A 21695-nucleotide genomic window follows, 5' to 3' on the forward strand; every position below is an offset into this window, starting at 1 on the left:
TGGAATATCCCTTTCCTTGGTTTAGGTCAGCTGCCCTGGCAATGTCCCCTTCCCACTTCTTGCCCAGCACCAGCCTGCTGGCTTTGGAGGTTTGGGGTGGGATCTTGATGCTGTGCCAGCATTGCTCAGCAACAAACAAAACACTGGTGTGATTTCAGGGATGTTCTAGCTACATGTGCAGAGCACAGCACTGAATGGGCTGCTGTGGGGAAGGTTTACTCCATCCTAGCCAGACCCAGTACCAGGTGATTGCCATCTTTTGTTTAACAGCTCAGCGGTTAGAGAACACGAGAGACCTGGGCTCAGCTCAGCTGTAAGAAAGCAGGAATGCCATTTCTGTGGAGTGCCCTGTTTTAGTACATTTTAGGCCATGCTGAGCCAAACTGTTCTTTTCCCTTTTGTTAAAGTTGGATTACTATTTAGTCAATACAGTCATGAGTTCATGAGAACACCAAGTGAGTGGGAAAACAGTTCTATACCATAGTGATTAAAGCATCAGTCTGGAAAAAGAACAAATGTATCAAAAAGGCGTAAGATGGCTGTACCTATGAAATATACTGCCCTGAGGAAAAAAAAAAAAAAGCTTCTTTAGCAGAATTGATCTTATTTTGAACTTCTGTTATTTTTTCTCTTCTAGTGAAAGTACCAGCCTAATTTTTTAGACTCAGTAATTCAAAGGTCTGAGGTATGAACCTCTTCCAATTTCTCACCCTTCAGTGTCTTTATATTTAATATATATATATATATATATTTCTTTTAATAATGAGTTGGTACAGTGCAGTGGCTTAGATTAATCTTGTCTAATTTGATATAGCTATATATGGAATGTAAAAGCTGCGTTTCCTTATTCTTGAGTAAACGTGCAGCACAGCATGATGTTCTTTGTAGGGAAATAGCATGGTCAATTCCATCCACAGGAGAAACATGCAAACCAACCCTTTTTTATATGTGATTATTACAATGTACATATTCCATGAATAACAACATTTGTGCTTTAGCATTTTTGGTTCTATAACATTTATACTCTGAATGTCTCCAGAACACACGCCTATATGTAAGAAGCTCCCCTTTTCACTTGTACCCCGAATATCATGTGTTATTGTCCAGCAAGTAATTCTGCTTCTGAGTCTTGCTTTTGTGCTCTTTTCACTAGCTCTAAAAATACTATTCACCATTGCTTTCTGAATTCATTTGTACCAGTGGAAGAATAAGAAGAGAAAAGAAGAGAAAAGATCCTCAGCTGCTCCGCTTTTGTGCTAGTGGCTGAGGTGCACAATAGCCATGAGTTAGGCCTTTCTGCAGATTCTGTCATTAACAGTGTTACCATCTTTACTTAAAAAACAAAACAAAAAACCTACCCCCTTTCCCCCAAAAATAATAATAAAAAATAAAAAAAACACCTTCAAAGAGTCACCTTTGGCTGAATTCATCACTCATGAACAAGCAGATGTCCTGAACCTTTAGTACTGATTTGTGCATCATTCCTTCCACTCTTTTCTGTCTTGAGACAAGACAGTCCTAATACATATTGAAATGCATTTTATTGTTGCTATATGGGGACTGAAGGAAGGAAATTTTTCTTTATTAGTAGTGCTCGGCAGTTCCGAAGAACTTTTTATTGAAGGATTTCCAGTACTGTGCAGCACTGCATGTACCTACCTACATTGTAGCTAGGTGTTGGCCATTTCACTTTTACATATGGGGAAACTGAAGCACTTAGCAGTGAACAAGTCACTGTGGCAAAACTAGTAAATAAACAGCCTGGTTAAATCCTTGTCCTCCATGATAAAAAGCAAGTTTGCCAACCTAAGATACCATATAACATTTTTATGATCAGTTGCTTTCCCTTCTCTACATATACAGTAAGCCTGAAATCCTACCAGTGTTAATGTGCATCCATAACTCTAAAGAAAGCTAGATCATTCTTTGCATTTTAGAAAACTGCTCAAGATGACTCCCCAGGAAAAGAGGAAATAAGAGATCAAGTCAGTTTTTATGTTCTTGGGTTGTTTAACTCCTTGGTATTTCGACACAATTTTTCCATGCCTTGTATTTAATTAATATTACATATAGCATTGCATTACTAATCCTATTTAACTATTTCCATGCAGCAAGACACAGAAAACAATGCACATGTACAGAAAATAAAAAATTAAGAGTAGAGATAATTTCAAACAGTTCCAAAACTAAAACTTTCTGAAATACTGTACATTCATGCTGCTACCTGAGTTTTAAGCGCAGAGCATCCCAGGTCAGGTGAGTGCCTAATAATCTGACAGATCTGTAATCTGACATTGCACCTCTAAAAGAAATGCTTTAGTGGAAACAATACTGCTCACAAAATGATTGGATATTAACCAGTTCAGGCAATATCCCTTTTGTATATTAAAAAGATAACTTCTGAAGCCTCTTATTTCCTGTCTAGGCAACGTCCTAATCTGGAATGAAATCTCATTTCTGAGTTAAGGAAGGTGCTTGATTTGGAAAACTAATATGTGACTTACAGTGACCTCCACATTCAGTTTCCAGGATAAATACAGAATTTACACTGCCACTGCAATTAATGCACAGTAACATTTCTAGTAGTTTCCAGGCTTCTTGTGAAACTCTATTGAATTGCAAGTTCATTTGAGTACAGCATAGAAATCTGAAATAAATCTGTCAGAGTCAGTTGTGCATATCCAGGCTTGCATCAGTATTACTGGAAACAAAATCCAAGTTTATACTAAATAAAGTGAGAGTTTATATGGTCTAGGAGTGTAAAATGTTGCAATTACACTGCTTGTATTTGTATTTGGTTTATAGCAGCCAGTAATGCGCATACTATTTGTTCAAGAGCTTTCCAGCATGTATTTACATATGTAATTTTACCTCAGGTTATGTAGTATTTGACATAAACCCTGTAGTTCTGGAGTGAACTGATAGCATAGCTATCCATTTCTGAAAAGATTTAACCTTCATATTTGTGAATGAAAGCTGTAAATCCTGAGTCAAAGGAAAGTCTAAAAAGCATGAATTATTAGTAAATAAAATAATAAAATCTCTCTCTCTCTCTCTCTCTCTTTTTTTTTTTTTTTTAGGAAAGGTTTATTTTTGTGTTAGTCTCAGTCTTCCTTGTTGAATGCTTGGGGCTGGTGAGGCAATGTGGCCTTACATATATGTATGGCAGTGTGAACATACACCTTTTCTTATATATTGAACCCGAAATGGAGTGTACTGAGCTTTTCTGAAGCTCAGGACTGGTTTTCCAGGGTGTATTTCTTGTAGGTTAGTAACTGTCTAGTGAATGGAAACTGGGAATCACCATTTTTCTGTGGCCAGACATAGAGGTTCACTATTTCCCATGGAGGGTTTTCAGTGAGAGGGAAGGTTGTGTTCTACCTAATAAGCTCACAAATGGATGGAACAGAAATACAAGATTACACCAGCATGATTTGTCTGCCATTCATAAGATATACAGTCCCAGTAATATACTCAATTTTTATTTTCTTTTGTTATTTCCATTTTCTAGAAAAAACAAGTGAGCCAAACAAAGATCCGTGTGATCTCTACCATCCTCTTCATCCTGGCTGGCTGCATTGTCTTTGTGACCATTCCTGCAGTTATCTTCAAACACATCGAGGGATGGACAGCCTTGGAGTCCATTTACTTTGTGGTTGTCACTCTGACTACAGTTGGCTTTGGTGACTTTGTAGCAGGTGAGCGAGCGGCTTTGAGCCTAGGTGCTGTGCATGAGGTCCTTGGCTCTTACAATTTATTTTCTGGTGTGGAGAGGGGGCTTTTCACAATATATTATAACCAGTGAAACGAAGCCAGGTGTTTCTGTTGGGGTTCCTGTGCAATAACATGCAGGACTCCAGGCTGATTTAAGACCCAGGTGCCTTTCCATCTGCAGAGTGCAAGCTTTCAGCAGGGTAGATAACAGGAGTCTGGGAAGTCCTGATTATCCCTTATCGTGCAATGAATTATGCACAAGTCAAATGACTTTACTATTGAATTCAGGATATGTATTAGTCCATTAGGTCTCAATATGAGGCTGATTGCTGAAGCAAGTAGCCAAAATGATGAATGGACAAAGCTCTTACAAGTTAGGGTTGAGCTATAAGGCCGGAGAAATGTCTGGTTTGATGCAGTAGTGGGCTGCTAAAAACTTCTGTTGCAGAAACTGCAGCATTTCAGAGGCTGGATCTTGTTCTCCAGCCTTGGCAACAATTTCTACATTGCAGCTGCCCTGTTAAGGAAAACTCATGTAGGAAAGGAAGGACTAATGGGGTATGTATGCATCTCGGTGCTAGGAGGCTGCTCTCTATGATGAATACAGTACTAGCTGGAGCTATAAATATCCATCCTTATCAACCACCAAAGAATAAGTCAGGATTGTTGGCTAGCGAGATGAGAGAATTTTTTCATTCTTTTCATTCTACTGCTTTGCTAAGGAAAAGGTGGTTAAAATAAGTGGAATTTCTTTTTCCATTAGTGCATGACCTCTACTCCTCATTCCTGTTAGTGGTCCTAGTTAAAGGCATTAAGATGCCTATGTTACAAAGAGCCATATTATGCTACTGTTTTGTTATTTCGTATAACATCAGTGGAATATGAAAGAGTTAAAAACATCAAATGAAACTACGGAGATATGTAAAGTTTTCTTTGCTGAAGAGCTGTAGACAAGTCTTTTGTAGACAAGACTCTCATCCTCCTTTTTTTCTGACATAGTGGTATAGAAGATGTGAAACATTGAGGAAAAAATGGCACTGAACAAACAAAGCCCAAGATATGTAAAAAGCATTTCACAAGCATTCAGAAGTAGAAGTGATTGTATGAACTTGATCCACTTTAACCACTTAAGTGTGAAGTAAAAAGCTCACTGCTATTCTGGCTTTGTGGTATCACAGTATGAAGTAAAAATAATAAACAATATTCTTCTTAAGCATGTGGCACTTTGGTAATGTTTTCTTTAATAATATAGTTAAAAAAATAAATTTTAAATTGTTCTATATTCAACATGACTGGGAGAATTTAATACACAGCTGGGCTGCTACTAGTGGCCAGGATTTTTCAAAAATCAAATGGGTACCCTGAATGAGAAAACTTAAAAGATCGTCTCATGATTAAGAGCTTAAGGCAGGTGATCACCAGGAGATTTTGATTTTATTGTTGGTTTTGAGAAAGATTGTCTGTCACTTTTATTTTCTGTCATTTTATTCTCTCTGTATCTCGATCCCTTCAACATCAAAGAGAAAATGCTATGTCGTAAAGCAGCATCAGTGGAGCTATGCTGATTTATTCCACCTAGAATGTGTCCCAACTCTTGCCAAATTGGGAGAGTTTTTGTAGTACTGTTGGAAATACAATTATGGATATAGTCTGGAAAAAAAAAAAAAAGAATATTTGATAGGCTGAAAAAAAGTGTTTTCATACTTTTTCAGAAATCAATTGCCTGATTTCTACTTAAGACAGACCTAGACAATCTGCTTCATAGCGAGCTTCTGCAGGGATGCATTTGATCAGAACAGCCTCATTGTACCATAGCAACAGCTGTCCCCACCTACCATTGTTTTGCACTCTTGAAGACTGGAAAAAGAGAGTGATTCATGCAGTGGATGGGGAGAGATTAACATCAAAAACAATATTTGGGTTCCTGCCAGTGCTCAAATGTCTGAGCTTTCATGGGGATGTTCAGTCACTGTATGCACACTCATGCTCAGTCTGGGTGAAATTAAAGAGTTATAGAATATCTAAGATTGCAAAATGCTCAGGGGGAGACACTGAACTGTGTCATCAGGGGAACTTAATATAGGAAAATCCTAAAAGCTCTCTGTTGTGATAAGGAGGTACAGGTTGGTGTCCAGCTCTCATACAATGAAAATTAGGAAATATGCGTTCCTCTGCCTATGTCCCAGGCGGGGGACTTAGTCTTTGTTGATAGGTTGATAGGTCTAGAAGTCTCAAAAGTGAGGTTGTAGCTGCTTTCTTTTACAAAGGTTTATCCTGTTCTGTGGTAGGTAGCAGCCTAGGTGCTACTACTGCATTTCTTTTAGGCCCTTCACTGTAGTTGCCAAATGCCCACGTATTTGTTTTACTAACTCTTCCTGAGACTTGCATGAAAAGCATCTAAGATTCCTGCTTGTCTGAGCACTGGTGCAGGTTGCTTGGAGAGGTTGTGGAGTCTCCCTTCTTGGAGGTATTCAAAAGCCAACGGGTCATGGTCCTGGGGAACCTGCTCTGGGTGACCCTGCTTGAGCAGGGCGATTGGACCAGATGACCACCAGAGGTCTCTTCCAGCCTGAATCGCCATTCTGTGATTCTGTGATATTTGTTGCTTCATTTGATACATATCTCCTCTAAAGTCATTGGCCAGAGAATGCATCCTATAACTGATATCCAAGCAGATAGTATATCCTTATTATCAGAGCTTACACAGCATTGGCTTTCTATCAAATACCCAGATTTGGAGGGGAAGGCAAAGTTATTTTCTGTCTTATACACAGAGGTCTCTGAATCCTGTATTTAAAGACAAAGAATCTAGAAACACTATCACCTGAGGGGACTGAACTGTGAAGTATCCAAATTACCAGGCTGCAGGCAGTTCAGGATAAGGGAGACTAGCTGTATTAATTTTTTTCTTGAAAATGTGTTCGTGCTGTTGCAAGTACTATTGAAGCAGGAATTTCAGAATTGCTTCAGAATATCAGCAATTTGAAGAAAAAGTTTACTAGGTGCTCTGGCAGGTCATATAGCAGCAGAACAATACGCAATTTTGAAGAATCTTAAATTAAGAACAGACTGTTCCTCCCATCTGACAAGCCTCTCATCTTTTATTAGAACTACAATGGTGTTGGCAAGAGTAAAGAAATATTTTAAGGAATTTCCCAGAATTTCAGATATTTCGTCATCAATTTTGGCATCTCATGCTTCCTAAGCATAAGTATATGCTCATTGCAGGAGGAAATGCTGACATCCATTACCGGGAGTGGTATAAACCCTTAGTGTGGTTCTGGATCCTTGTTGGCCTTGCCTATTTTGCTGCTGTCCTGAGTATGATTGGAGACTGGTTAAGAGTCCTGTCCAAGAAGACAAAAGAAGAGGTATGACATAATATCTCATTGTTTTTTCATTTTATAAGAGAGCTTTAAGTGCCTGATTCCTGCTTATCTAATGAAGGATGCTCCTCTGCTTGACCAATGCACAATATTGCCCATGGTTTACTCCACTGGCTGTCTTCACTATCCTATTAGCTCTGATCTTTACCTTTTTCACAAAGGGTGGAAAAAAGCAACTGAAGCAAACCTATGTTGTTTCACCTCTATCAGTACTATTGAATACACAGAACACACCGGTAGGATTGCAATTATGAAATAAGCGAGGCTGGCCTTCACTCTGAAGCAAGCTTGAAAACTGTCATAAAAATTTCAAGTGCTCTTTCTTCAAAATTAGAGGTGCATGGATTTTTAAGACATTAGTTGGCTCTGTTCCTTATTAAACAATAATCTGCCTTTAAATCAGGCTTCAACACTGAGTTTCCCCACCTTTCCCTATGTCAAAGAATATGGTTCTGAGTAAGGTTTTAGATTTAGGCCCCCGTGTTTTTAAAGTTTGAAGAAATTGAGTAGGCGGCATCAGGGAAAACATGATTAAATACACTTAGAACATGCCCTCCATGGTTCAAAGACAATATTGCTAGTGCTCAGAATAAGAGTGGAAAATGAAAGGTAATTGCTGTAGCTCTGAAGCTGAAGCCTGCTGTGGAGGAGGTTAATATAATTTCAATTTTTAATGCAATCTCCTCCTGCATTCCTAGCAAAGCTGACCTGGAAGGGTCAACTAAAGAGCAGGAATAACCAAAATTTGACAGAGGCAGTGCTGTTTATAGTTTATGAAGGCAGCTGACCCACCCGAGGCCCACAAATTGTGCAGCTCCACAAATAAAAGGGGTGAGCATTGCCTGTCAGGCTGCTCAGTAGCAAGACAGCGCTTGGCTATGGCACCCATAGGTGGGAATTTGAGCTCTTATGGTGGATGTGAGATACCTGCTACCACAGGTAATCCAGTTCTAGGAGGACATCTGTTCACCTGGACCACTGGATGCAGAAATGGAGTTCTGGCCCCAGCAGTCCAAGGAAGCCATTGACCTTGGTGGGCTGCTGCAAACGTTGTACTTCTGAATCTGTTCTCCTTTAGATGAGCTTTAGAAAAGGCCTGTGTTGACTGAGATATTGCTTGGTCATGTCTTTTTTTTTTTTTTTATTTGTCTTTCAGGAAGAAGTATTTGTTCAGCAGCCATGTCAGTGCTTTATTCTTAGTTGTTATTGTTCTCTCAGGTGCAAAGGAGTAAAAGAGAACAGAACAGTGAGACATTTAAGGACATCCTCGTGGTGCCCACACAGAATGTTGATGTGTTTTGAAAACACCTCCTTCAGGAAGCAGCTTGCTTATTGCTGGATTGAGGGGGTGTTATTTGGACAGTTATGCAATGGGCACCTCCATTAAAGACAGCTAGAGCTGACCGGGAGAAGGGACCCTAGACTGGAAGCATCAGCAGGTTTTTGGAGTATTTGAAGTTACTTAATAGGTATTCCCAACATTAATTGCTTTGTGGCACTGAGCAGAATGTTCAATGGGACTGAACAGCTCTGCCCATGAGCAATACAGAAAAATACATTGCTGTATTGCTACACACTGGTTGCTTTGCTGTTCTGAGACATATTAGTATATAATATGTGAATAATTTTGCCCCCTCCTGACTGTCTACTACTGATATTTTAAGTCATGAATTTTGTTCTTAATCATGGAGAGATTAGCATGAAGGCGTGCTGCCACGGAACACAGCTATAAAATCTGTGGGGTGGCAAGAAGTGAAACAGGTAGCCCAGTGATATGCCACATAAGTCATTTACTAGTCACGTGTTGGTATCTTTAGACCCTTCCTGAGTATAAACACTTTGCTGCTGAAGTTTGGCCCAGATGTATGCTTTGGACCTGGGACTCGTCTCCAAATCTATGCCAGACAAAAAGGTGGTTATGCTACTGTTCTGTAGGAACACGTCACTTCATTTTGTGTGTGTTCTTTCTTTCTTTATTTTCATTTTTATTAATTTATTTTTCTTGTTGTAAAGGTTGGAGAAATAAAAGCCCATGCAGCTGAGTGGAAAGCAAACGTGACAGCGGAGTTCAGAGAGACACGGCGGCGGCTCAGTGTGGAGATCCACGACAAACTTCAGAGGGCTGCCACCATCCGGAGCATGGAGCGCAGGCGCCTGGGCCTGGACCAGAGAGCCCACTCCTTAGACATGCTGTCTCCAGAGAAGCGCTCTGTCTTTACTGCCTTGGAAACGGGACGCTTCAAGGCCTCATCTCAGGAAAGCATCAACAACAGGCCTAATAACCTGCGCCTTAAAGGGTCAGATCAGCTCAACAAGCACGGGCAGGGGGCATCTGAGGACAACATCATTAACAAGTTTGGATCATCTGCTAAGATGACCAAAAGGAAAAACAAAGACCTCAAAAAGACCATCCCTGAGGATGTGCGTAAAATTTATGAGACCTTCCGAAACTACTCCTTGGACGAAGAAAAAAAGGAAGAGGAGACAGAGAAGATGTGTAATTCTGAAAACTCGTCTAGCACTGCAGTCCTGACCAACTGCATCCAGCAGCACTCGGACCTGGAGAATGGAGTGATCCCCACTGAAACCAAAGAAAGGGAACATGAAAACAAAGCATTACTTGAAGACAGAAATTAAATGTAAAAGATGCTTGACTTGAATTAACAATGTTAGTGTTTTATATACATATATATATTGAGACACGTGCCTTATACAGACTCCTTATTCAGTCTGAATTATATAGCATCGAAGAATATTTCACTGTGCCATAAAGACTCAAGCTTGCTCTGCCAAAACAAGTCAGGAACACAGCACTGCAGAATGGCAACAGAAAACTACGCACATGGAAATTTCAGCCTGTATAAGATTACCAGGGCAAAACGCAAAGGAAGAGACTGAACCACGGCGATACCACCAGAGTGATATGACCATGGCATAACATTAGACAAAAGGCAGCTATGTAAGAGGAGCCTTTGAAAGCGATAAAAAGGAGTGTATCTTTGTAATGGAATATGTATTCATTAAGCCTTCCCCTGGTGATTAAAAAGAGGAGAAATTATTGGAGTGAACTAGAAACCTTCAGTAAGGCTTAGTTTATGTTTTGGCACGTGATCCAAGCTAGATTTTTTTTTTCCATTTTTGAACCAGATGCATTATCTTTCTAAACTCCAAACGAATGTCAGTGGACACAGCCACCAGCTGGATGCTGGTTTGAAAAATCAACAGAGACATATTTAAGGGTCGGATTGCTCTTTTCATTAAAAAAAAGAAAAAAACTCTGTGGGTATTTATCTTAACCAGTGGAAAAAGAAAAAGAAAAAAAAAAGAAAAAAGAAAAGAAACAAATGGATTTTATTCTCTTGTAGGAAATATTCAATGTAAACTCACAGCAAGAACGTGCATATGAAGAAAATGCAACATCTAGTGCTATGTTGTTTAAAAGAAGAGAAACATTAATTTAATGATATTTGACTAGGTGTATAAAACAGTGGGCCAACAGTTTTTTAAAAGAATTTCTCATTCACACTTTCTACCACTGAAAAACCTTTCAATTTTAATGCTGTAAGACTACGAAGGCAGAAGGAAAGCTATAGCTTTTGCATGTCAGCATACTGCTGTTCTCTGTAGCTGAATTTGAATTTTTAAAAATAGAAATAAGAGCATATACATTATTCAAATGAGGGCCAGGGCAACCATAGAATCTCAGGGCTCTATGCCCCTTTTGCTGGGTTTGGGTCTAGGCACGAGCTGCAGTCATAATCTCAAATTAAAAAAAAAAAAAAAGAAAAGAAATTTAGGAAAAGAAGTTGAGAAAAATATGGTGGTAATCTTTTAAGTGCTTATAGCTTTAAGTGCCATTAATGCTGTCATATTTTGTAACTTTTTAAATAAGTATTTTGAATTATTTGTTTTAATTTCCTTTTCAGGTATTATCTTTGTTTGGCATTTGCTATCTCTTTTCTTGACAAATCTAAACATGAGCTCTCTGCATTTCCAGACTAAAGTGAAATGTAACCAAACTGTAGGCATTTTAAAAAAATCATTTGTGCTGTCTGGACGTATATGGATATAAGACACACAAATATCCCTAGACTTCATAGTAAATATTCAAAGAAAAGGCTGCAAAATAATTAATAGGAATTACGAAAAACACTTAGTTTTGGTAGTCTCAGCCTGCAGGCTACTGTTTGCCATTGCAGATAGAAGATTTTGCATGCCAGAAATGAAATACATGATTGCACCAGCAATGCCTCCCCTGCGCCTTCTCCAACTCTTAAATAGTCTTGCAATTCAAGCTGTAGGCGTATAGGTAAAGTAAGCATGGATGTAGATGGCAGAGACATACCAAGTCCTATAAGCTAGTCAAACGTACAGGCACTCACAGGCCATATGGGCACAGACTTTTGGAATTGCATGCCCATATCTGCATACACAGAAATGCATGCTCCATTTTCTGTGATAGTTTCTTAGATTTCATGCACAACGAACCAACTCAAAATATGACTGGTCACCAGAATATGATTGCCAAGGCTATGAATAGAAACATGGCAATGAAAATGCAAATTTTTAGTATCCATATTTGCATATCTAATTGACTCTGCACCATTTGCAGGAGCAAGCCAAATATCACTAGTGCAGAAGAGGAAAAGTTCTTGGTATGTTCTGTCTGCTGATTCACTTCACTTGAAGTATCACATCATCTTTCTAATTCCTTTATCTGTCTGAAAATTAAGGATGAAAAACAATGTTTGAAAAATTTCAGGTCATTTGGGATTACTTTAACTCAATAAGGTCCTACAGAAATTGCATTCTGCTTAGGTCACCAATGAATCTCTAAAGGCTCAGGGCTGTCTGCTGGCTTTGGCATACTGGAGGCAGGATGGTGAGCCTCGTCCCCAGGGAAGGTTTCAGCTGACTCCATAGCTGCCCTTGCTGCTGGAGGCTTTGGGGCCACACCATGACATGGACAGCAGCTTGCAGCCACCCTCAGACCCCATCCTGCTCAGGCTGCAGGCAGGGACCAGGGGGAAGCAGGTCTGTTCAACACAGGAGTCCTCAAGCCCTCCTGTCAGTCCTGGTTTTGGGCAGGCATGGGATGAAGTAGGACCTCCAGTGCCACACGTGAGCAAGTCCTCTGAAGTCTCGGAAATTCAGTGAAGCCTTTTGTGCTCATTCTGTGGACCCAGGATGGATAAAGTACACTTGGATGTAGTGAGGCTTTCTGTTGTTTAGATCTGGGGCTTTACTGTAGACTAGTAGGAAGTTAGGAGCAAAAGCTACAATTCGAGTATGAATTTGAATTGCAGACAAGGTTCAGAAGTGCTCAGACGTGTGACTGGGGTCCCGTGACTTAAAGTACTGCCTGGTTACACCATATTGCACTTCGCTTGTATAAGGATCAGGCACACAAAAGCAGGTCACCTGAGCCTGAAAGCCTGCAGTACATGCGGATTGTGCTAACAATTCTCCATGGTTACCAAATGCCAAAAACAACATCACACATGCAGTTTGATTTGCTCCTCAAATGAGTTATTGTCGCAAGAAATGCTTGTCTGTAAAGGAAAAGTCCTGCACAGATGCACAGACAGCTGTAAGGATATGTGAGATACGTTACCTCTCCGTGAAAAATAAGGCTTAGTCATAGCCAGTGCATTTGTGCAGGGAAAGCAAGAGTAGTTTTCTTGTAGGCCTTGTCTGCGAGAGCAGGGAGTTAGTGGGCAAATCACAGAAAACACGTCAGCATGGACAAAGTGGCTGAGGATGTAATATTTGGTGGCCAAATTCAGAACTGCTTGCTGTGATGTGATAGAAGGACAATGCAGTCCTGGTATATTTTTCATCTCTAAATTTTCCGAGTTCTCAGTCTGCATCCTGTCCAGATTCTAGCTGATGGCATCTGTGGCTCGCTTTAGTTTCTGCCTGCCCATCCCATGCAGGAGTCCCTGGCTGACATTTTACCAGGCTGTGTCTTCACCCACTTCTGGTTTGGGATATGATTGTTTCAGGGACAGAGGGTGATGCTGAATAAACTCCCAGTGAGATACCGAACAGAGCATTGGATGACCTTTTACATGAAAGCAAAATAACCTTTTTCATTCTGCCCCCCTTCACCCTCATTTGTGTGTCTGTGAATCTTGCTGAGAACGCTGCCAGTCTGCTAGTGGAGCATATATTTTCTCCCATATGATTGCCTGTTAAATACCTCAATACACATCCATTTGTATAACAATGTGGGAAGTGCAAAGGGTGTATTGCGTAGGGTGGCAGCCAGTGATGTCTGAAAACTAAAATGACATTTTATTGTCTTACATTGCTTCTCCCCTGGCAAAGGCCATCTCTGGGTTTTAGTTATATGTAGCAGTTTGGGAGAGGATCTCAGTTCAAACATTGAATGTCTTGGTGGTTAAAATTCTCACCCCTTGGCATTTAAATTACTTAGAAAAAAAAATTGTTATTTCTAGTGAGGCTGTTCAACCGTTACTGCAAGTTTTGGCAAAAGATAGTCTGAAGCATATCCAAGTCTCCTTGCACTTAATTATAACCTGTCACAGCAGCCTAAAAATAAAGTCAGGCAAAATGGTGACTTATTGACTTTAACTCTCAGATCCTGCACTGAGCACAACATGACTTGACATGAGAATTGGGACCTGAAAGAACAAAGGAAACATGGATTTTCTGTAGCTGCAGCCCTCACACATAGAGGAAGACTCAGCTGTCTGTTTTCCTACAGCTTTTAGCTCTGCAATCCCACTCTCTCCTGTCTTGTGCGGGAGACTTCTGGCATGCTCCTTTGGGGATCCTCCTGAACCATTAACCATCACTGAGCTTGTGCAGATTTTGCATGAGTGGTTTTGAAAAGGTTTGTAACTTCATCCATGTGGCAGTCTGTGAATTTCATTGTCCTTTTTTTACAGGGAACATTATTTCTAATAAACACGTTATTAGAAATAATAGTAAATAAAAAAGCAGTGATTTATATTAACGAAATCTGATTTTGTTGTTGCTGTGAAATTATAAACCATCTGAGCTTTTGCTGTCTGGCTTTATGATGTCTCTAGTAGAAGTCTGCTTCTTCCAAAGCCATTAATGGGCAATGCCAGAGACTTTCTGCAAAATTCTCTGTAATCCACGATAAACAAATTATGTCTGTGAGTTCAGGGTGTTAAAAATCCTGTATTTTCCTGAAGAATGTGTGTTTATGCTGTACATGGGCTGTTTATTTGTTTGCCAGCTTTGGTTTTCTCAGGGGCTTACTTGTGTTGTCAGGTAGCATGATGTCTGCTAGTCTCACTTTTCCCATCATCCACTAAAAATAAATAACAGGCAAAGACCAAGCTTTATGTAATCTTGTATATTAAACTGGAACAAGAAATCTTCTGCTAAACAGACACAAATTTAAAGGGTGACTGGGAACTGCTTCAGTCCTTTCCGTACCTCTGTTTGTTCTGAACTGTGGTTTCTTTAATCTAAGACCAAAATCTGCTCCCATCAAAGTCAGTGCAGTAAAGAGGAGCTAGCTTCTTATTTTTAAGCTTTTTAGGGTGAAGATCTGCTGTTTGAGCACTGAAGTGCTATTTGCACTTACCGAGATGGCGTTACGTCAATACTAAATACAAATAAGCCCAGCTTCAGAAATGGTTCCCTAGGCAATAAAATATCAATGAAAACACAAATGCAAATCAACACAAATCTGTGGAACTCAAATAGAAGCTGGTAGATTAATGTATGAAACTAGTTGCCTGAAATATATCATCACAGAAATGCAGATTTGGAAGTTTCTGTAGGTTGCCTAATTCTTCCCAAGGTCCCCATCTTGTTCCCTACCAGTAGCAGTTAGTCTCGTTAATACCATTGCTGATTTGGAGCATAATTGTTCCTGCCTGCCAGCACAACTCAAGTACATAATGATGTTAGACCATGTTGACTCACGCTGATGAAATCAAACACTCTAAAGAAGCAGTTTGCAAAAGCTAATTTGGGGTTGTCCTGATGAAGCCAGCACATACTCTGGGAGCCGGATCACGCTGGGTTGAATAGGTCAGTCTAGAAGCACGGAATATCCCGAGTTGGAAAGGACCCACAAGGATCATTGAGTCCAACTCCTGGCTCCACGCAGGACCACCCAATCTAAGGGCAGGTCTTGTCCACAGTGCTGGTGAGTACTCAGGAACCTACTGAAAAAGGTGCCATGCGAACATGTGCATGTGCCCACCCTTCACGCAGCCCATGCAACCAGTTCTTGCACACAGATTCAGTGGTGATGCCTGCCATTCTGTGCAGGTAGACGTGAACTTCTGTGCTCCCTCATATCTGCAGACAAGTTGTGTCTCAGCAAAATCTTGCCACTAATACCTACACTGCTTTAGAGGAAGGAGGGCATTTCTCTAGCAAGTGCCCCTTTGAGACAATTAGGATGTGCTTTTCTTGGCTGAGCTCCTTGAGAGCAAATCACAGGCAGGTGATATGTGGCATGTAAGAGAATATTTTAGTCTCCCAAATATGTTCCACCCACACACTCTTTTTCCTTGTGAGAACTGGGTGCTTAAAGAGGAAGGTTTATAGTGCCTATTGTGAGATGTAAGCCAAACATAGCAGCCTTCAGCCTCCCATTTAGCAGTTTTCCAGATCTTGGAGTCATGTAGTAACTATTATTAGAAAAAGGCAGGATTTGTATCTGGATAACAACTTTGCAACAATTTGAATTTGTTCAGGCCAATGTTCCAATGCAGTTTTAGGCTCATTTTTTTCTAGTACAAATTGATCTAGACCTTGTGGACTGGGCTGAGAAACCACGATTAGTCATTTTCAACCCTGCATTTGAATTTTCTTTTTCTCTAAAATTTGGGAAAACATTTTGGTGGGATGCTGGTCTATTTATTTTTTTCCTGATCAACTTCAAATCATAGTATAAGCAATCATAAATCTACTTAAAAAGATATTCTATCTACTCTCTTGTCTCTGTCCCTCTTTCTTTTTCTCTCTCTGTAAGATTTTATGGTGCTTTAGAAAGGCATTTTCAGAAAAGGGACAATTTCATAAATGTCATTATCGGGGTACAAAGCAGAATGTGCTTGTACCATCTTGATAAATTTTGCTGCTATTGTCTTTATTATATGATGTAATGTTTTACTAAGATGGAAAAAAGCAACAAAGACCTTCTAGATGATGAAAACACTTCTCCTGTTGTTGTTGGTTTTTTTCTGATTTTTGTTTTCCTATCATCCATCAAGAGCGGAGGAGCTGTGATTAATCTCACCTTTTGCAGTTTCCCAACAGATGCAGTTTGCACCAACAGATGCTGCAACCTGTTGAACTGTGGGTCTGTTGTCAGCAAACATAGGTGACAAAGGATTCCTGTAAGCATGGTTGATACTTCTGTGTAAAGTCTGTAGAGACCCCTCATGGCTGAGCCTTCCCTTGACATAAAGCCCGTGTTGTTGTTTCTGTTTTGTTTTGTTTTAATTATTTTGCTATTCTTTATATACTTGCTATGCTACACAGTCTTTACTGGTTCTTGTTATTTGTGCATTTATTGTGTAACTCAAGATTTATTTCTCCAAAACCCACACCCCTATTTTAGTGTCTGCTAACTGGACCTACTTTAGCTACTCTATATCACTCTTGAAAAAGTGGTTATTTGCATTTTCTAGTTTATGCACATTCTCATTCTGGTTGTTCACTTGATTTCCCATTTTCAGGGCATGACCTTACCTAGCAGTAGCTGTTAGCTCTGACTTGGTGACCTACTGACTAGGATATGCAGAAGGCCGCTTTGTTTTTAGAGTCGAACAGCAAGCTGATCTATCTATCCAGCTGATCCACTAATTGTTCTTAGAGGTGACTGGGAAAGATAATGAGAAACAAAAAAAAAACACAATAGGGTGGATGTGTGACCAGTTGTGAAATACTTTTTTTTCCGCTTCAAAATCTGGTTGCAGGATGCTATGTGTTGCACTAATATCCTTGCTGAAACATGATTTTCTCAGTGCAGTCTGGTGTTTTGCATAACACCAGCTATTTTGAAATGAATTGTTACCTTCTGGCAAAAAGATTACATTACAGTTACATTAAAATTATTAATTTAGAACTAACATACTAAATCTGAATATTACACAGAGGAAGATGTGCACAGCACAGTGCTTGGCCTAGCAGGTGTCAAGCTGCTTTCTGACAAAGTTTTAGATCATTTCTACAGAGAACACTATAGACTTCCCCCCCCGTAGGAGTGCCTTTGGGTCATCCCTTCCTTTCCTTCTGGCACAATGTGCTTGTGTTTTTCTTGATGGTGTTGCCTTGATAGTGTCATGAGAGTCAATGTAAACAACCAAACAAACAACCAAACAAAAACAATGTTAAATGAGCAACTTAGTCCTATTTTATAGCAGAAATCTGAATAGTTCTTGATGTGGCCCAATAACTTACACGTTCAACCAAAAGCAGGAAAAACACAGGTATAGTTCCTAAAAGCAAACAAACAAGCAAAAACAACAATACCAAAGACCAAATCCCCTTCCTTTAAGCCGCTGTCTCACTGAATAAATCTGGACTTCTGTGTTCATGCTTTTGCAGATAGCACTGATGAAAATGAAGACATGCACACTGCATTTTGCTCCTGTTAACCTTTCAAAGCTAATCCAGCAAGGGGAAAGTCAGCTGCTATTAATCTCGTGTCACTATGCACAGATTTAACAACTGCAAATTAATTGCTTCCCATTGTGTGAATATTTGGGCAGAAACAGAGAAAGAAAATTCCCCAAGGGGGCAGAACTTGGCCTGTGAATCTCTTCTTCCTACATGGGTTTGTGGGACAGGGAGTACCCGGCCTGTTCTAGAGCACAAGCTGGGCATACAAAGCCTGAAGAAGAAATAAAAAAGCATGTAAACTGGGCCTGTTTTGCAAAGAATCACTAAAGATCGACTAGAACATAAAGAGGTTGTGTTTTGTGATGTCATATTACAGACCTGGGGGTGACTTTTGATGTCACAGCAGGGAAAACAAGAGGTCCTGGAACTGTTGCCACATCTGTTGAAGAGTGCCAGAGGTTGGAGCCAGGCTCAGCAATGCTCCTCCGCAGCGTGAGTACAGCAGCAGGCTTTTGAGGGATTAAGCACAAGCGAATGATGTCTGCGTGCTTTCTTACAAGTGAAGTAAACGCTACCTGAGTAACAACAAGATTTACAGTGAGCAGTAGCTGCAGAAATGTGCATGTTGTGCTGTCTTATTTAAACTGAAGTGTTTAATCCTCCAACTCCAGGGGTCTCAAAGACACCAGCCTACTCAACTCTTCAGCCTAGACTCGCTCTTAGAGCAGGTCCACCTTGAGGGGGATGCATGCTGTGCTGGGAAGCCAATTACACTGTTTTATTTCCAATTCTCATTCTGATGTAGCTAGCTTTGATAAAAGCAACATACATTTTTGGATTAAAACAATAACAAAAACCATTCTCTTGGCTGCAGTTGTCACCCTTTTCACTTGAATCCCTTCTGCACAGGTGCCTGCTGAGAAAGACTTGTAGCAAATAGCACTGTCCTGTTTGAGGGAGGTGGTACAACTGGATTTTTCATGGGGAAGAAAAGAGGAAGAATCCTCCTGAAGTCTAGACTTGTCTCAAAACGAACTGGCAAATAAACTTTTTACTTTCTGGACCTGCAAATACACATTCCATGAATACACATAGCATGAAGTTGTTTTACCTTTCACACCTTTATGAGAGATGTAAATGAATAGTTTACATACACTGAGTGCTAATAACTTAGCCATACACACTTGCAAGTTCTGCATGAAGCAGTCTGATCTCACCAGCTCTTATTTGGCAGTTCCCAAACAAGCCAATTTACTGCAAGAGTGAAATAGGTTCAGACTGTACTTGGCAATTTCTCTTGCCTATCATTGGTTTCCTATTCCTGCTCATCTGCTCCTCATTAACACAATTAGCAAGGGGTCCTCCTGTAGAAAACTTAATCTAAGCTCTCTGCAGTGCAATTGCTGAGGTAAAGTTTTGGTGTGTGAAGGGGAGCTATGAAGGCCAAGAGAACTGAGGTATTTTCTATAAATATGATGATGGCCATTGTATTCACAATACCGAGGCTGTTTAATTTTGAGCAATGACTGTATCAGCCACTGCATGGATCTAGATAGACTTATTTATTATTAATGTGTACAGTAAATTCCCAGCAAGCATTCAGATTATGGGAAAATCAGTATGTTGGGGTTTCCCTCAGGTGCTGAAAGAAGTTTTAAAGAAACAATGTTGTATGTGCAAAAATGCTAGATAAGAAGCTTGATAAGAAGGGTGCTGTAGCTTGATAAGAAGGATGTATGTGCTGGTATTTCTTAGTTACTTCATCAGTTTACTGGTCAGTTTGTACTAAGAAATTAAAGAAGCTCTGCAGACGCTTATGGAAACAGAAAAGGAGCTTTGACAGTCCTGAGAGCTTTGGAAAGTAAAACAAGCATGTAGAGAGAAGCTGTATGCTCTTTGGAGAAGGTTTTCATGTCCATTAATGAGATCATTAATAGCTTGTGTCACAATCAATATGTATCCTGAGTGTATCCATGAAGGTCAGAAAATGTTGGTTGAAATGTCACCCTTTTAAGCAATAAACTCAGGTCGGTCAGTGTCCTTGGCTAGGCAAAGATTGAACATGCTATTGGTGTTGAAATAGGTGGATGTTGGGACATTGCAATGCTAACCATTAAATAAGAAACACTGCAATGGAGACATGTGGGGTTTCTTCTTCTACTGTGTTAGCAGACTTTCTTCATTGGCATCTCTGTTCCATTTAGAGGCCATAAATAATTGCTTTGTTTCTGAGTATTTTAAAGACCAAAGTCTTACGAGTTCATTTTCATTATAACAATAATTCCATTATTTCTTGACAGTTACTAGGAATAATTTTACAGAGATACAAACTCTGCTAAAGAATAAGGATGCTTTGTTTTTCTTCATTTTAGGAAAGGATAATGGGAATGGATTAGATTAAGGAGTACCATGCTTGGACCAGACTTTAAATACGGTTTTCAATGAAGCATTAATTACAAAAATTGTGTAAGGCTAGCAAAATACTGTGGGAAGCCTCAGTCACTGGGCTAACAACAGGCTGGAAAAGAGATGAAATCTTGGTAAAACTAGAGCTCAGAATTACTGATCTTTCAGTTCAAAGGTAAAGCCTGAAAGTCAAAGAAGTAATTTGGGGGCCACGGCAAAATAAAATGTTTTCTTTTCAGTGAAATTAAAAAACAAAAACTAAACAAAACAAACAAAAAAGCTACAACCAAATTTAAACGAAATATCTTTTTGATCTAGAGCAAAATGTCACATCTCGATTTAAAATGAACTTGAAAGTGAAAACTCTACCTCCGGGGTAGAGTTCATTTCTTACTTCTAACAAAATATTTTGGCTTACGAAGTGAAACAGCACACTTCCTTCTCTTTACTTCCAGGTGAAATAAGCCAATGTATTATTCAACTGAATTTGGTTTGTCAACCAAAATGAGAGTCAAAGTTCAGCCAGTAGGAGGCACGTATGGTTCAAGGAGGAGACAGATACTCCTTTCCTTTTGTACACCCAAATCCCAGCAGTACTGAAGCCTGCTTTGCATTTGACAAAATCACTGAAAAGGTCAAGCTAGTGTTTGGGAAACTTAGTCATTTCACAACAGAAGTTTAACATTTCACAACAGAAGTTTAATGTAGTGATCTGATTTTTATCTGAGCAGCCAACACTAAACTGAGAACATGTTAAAACTTAATAATTTAAATTACTTTTGTAGCATAGAAAATTCTAGTTGATTATTAACTTCATTTCTGGGCAGAGGATGTTTTCTTCCTTGAGTACTTTTTTTCAGTCTCATATTTAATGTACTGGATTGCATTTCAATAGTCACAGAATTTCTATGAAGCACTATGAAGACTGGAAAATGGGAAGTATAAGGCAAAATGTAACAGTATGCGACATGATAATTAAGATTTATCTAATTTTAAAATATTTATTTCTTTCAGTGGAGAACTTAATTGCCAGCTCTCATGTGCCAGAAAGTAAAAATTGAATTCTTGTCACAATTACCTAGGAAATATCATTGCTCCTACTTTGTAGCATGGGGAAACGAACTGTCTGAGGTTAGAGAGAAATCTGTGTCAGAATCAGGGTTTCAACCCTGACTGCTTACTATGTGTTCTAATAGCAGGCTGGTCTTCCCCTTTTGATTAAACCATGACTTTCTTACTGACGCAACATTTCCCACAAGTGAACTGCTAGATTAAACTCGGATAGCATGCCATGTACTGTTCTTGTTTTTTACATTTTTGTAGCATTTATAGTGAGGCAGTCACAACACTAGGAAATGCCAGAATTAAGATTGTCCATACACCTTAATTGTTTTTATGTCTGTTTTATGAGACGGTCTTTAATTCATGTCACCACTTATTTGTCATGGGGTTTCTGTCTTATTTAATCTGTTCTGTACTGTGCTCAGTTGTGTATTTTTACCTTTTCCTTCTTGTTCACTGTATAAACCCTGGCCTTATTTACTACAAACTGTCCCAGCCATGCTGTGTAGATTGCTGTTTTCTCATGGGCTTCTTGATATCACT

General features: G+C 39.6%; 1 protein-coding gene across 2 annotated transcripts in view; it reads left to right on the forward strand.

Annotated features, from left to right (window-relative positions):
- KCNK10 (potassium two pore domain channel subfamily K member 10) overlaps positions 1 to 16307 on the forward strand; it is a 71230-nt gene extending 54923 nt beyond the window's left edge. For both annotated transcript variants that reach the window (XM_040559531.1, XM_040559532.1), the window contains 3 exons: positions 3512 to 3698; positions 6943 to 7085; positions 9114 to 16307. In XM_040559531.1, the coding sequence (XP_040415465.1) occupies positions 3512 to 3698; positions 6943 to 7085; positions 9114 to 9737 (954 nt within the window). In that variant the 3' untranslated portion in view covers positions 9738 to 16307. The remainder of the gene's footprint in view (positions 1 to 3511; positions 3699 to 6942; positions 7086 to 9113) is intronic.
- Positions 16308 to 21695: the final 5388 nt, after the last annotated feature.

Source organism: Cygnus olor, chromosome 5 (genome assembly GCF_009769625.2).
Source record: "Cygnus olor isolate bCygOlo1 chromosome 5, bCygOlo1.pri.v2, whole genome shotgun sequence".
NCBI lineage: Eukaryota > Metazoa > Chordata > Aves > Anseriformes > Anatidae > Cygnus > Cygnus olor.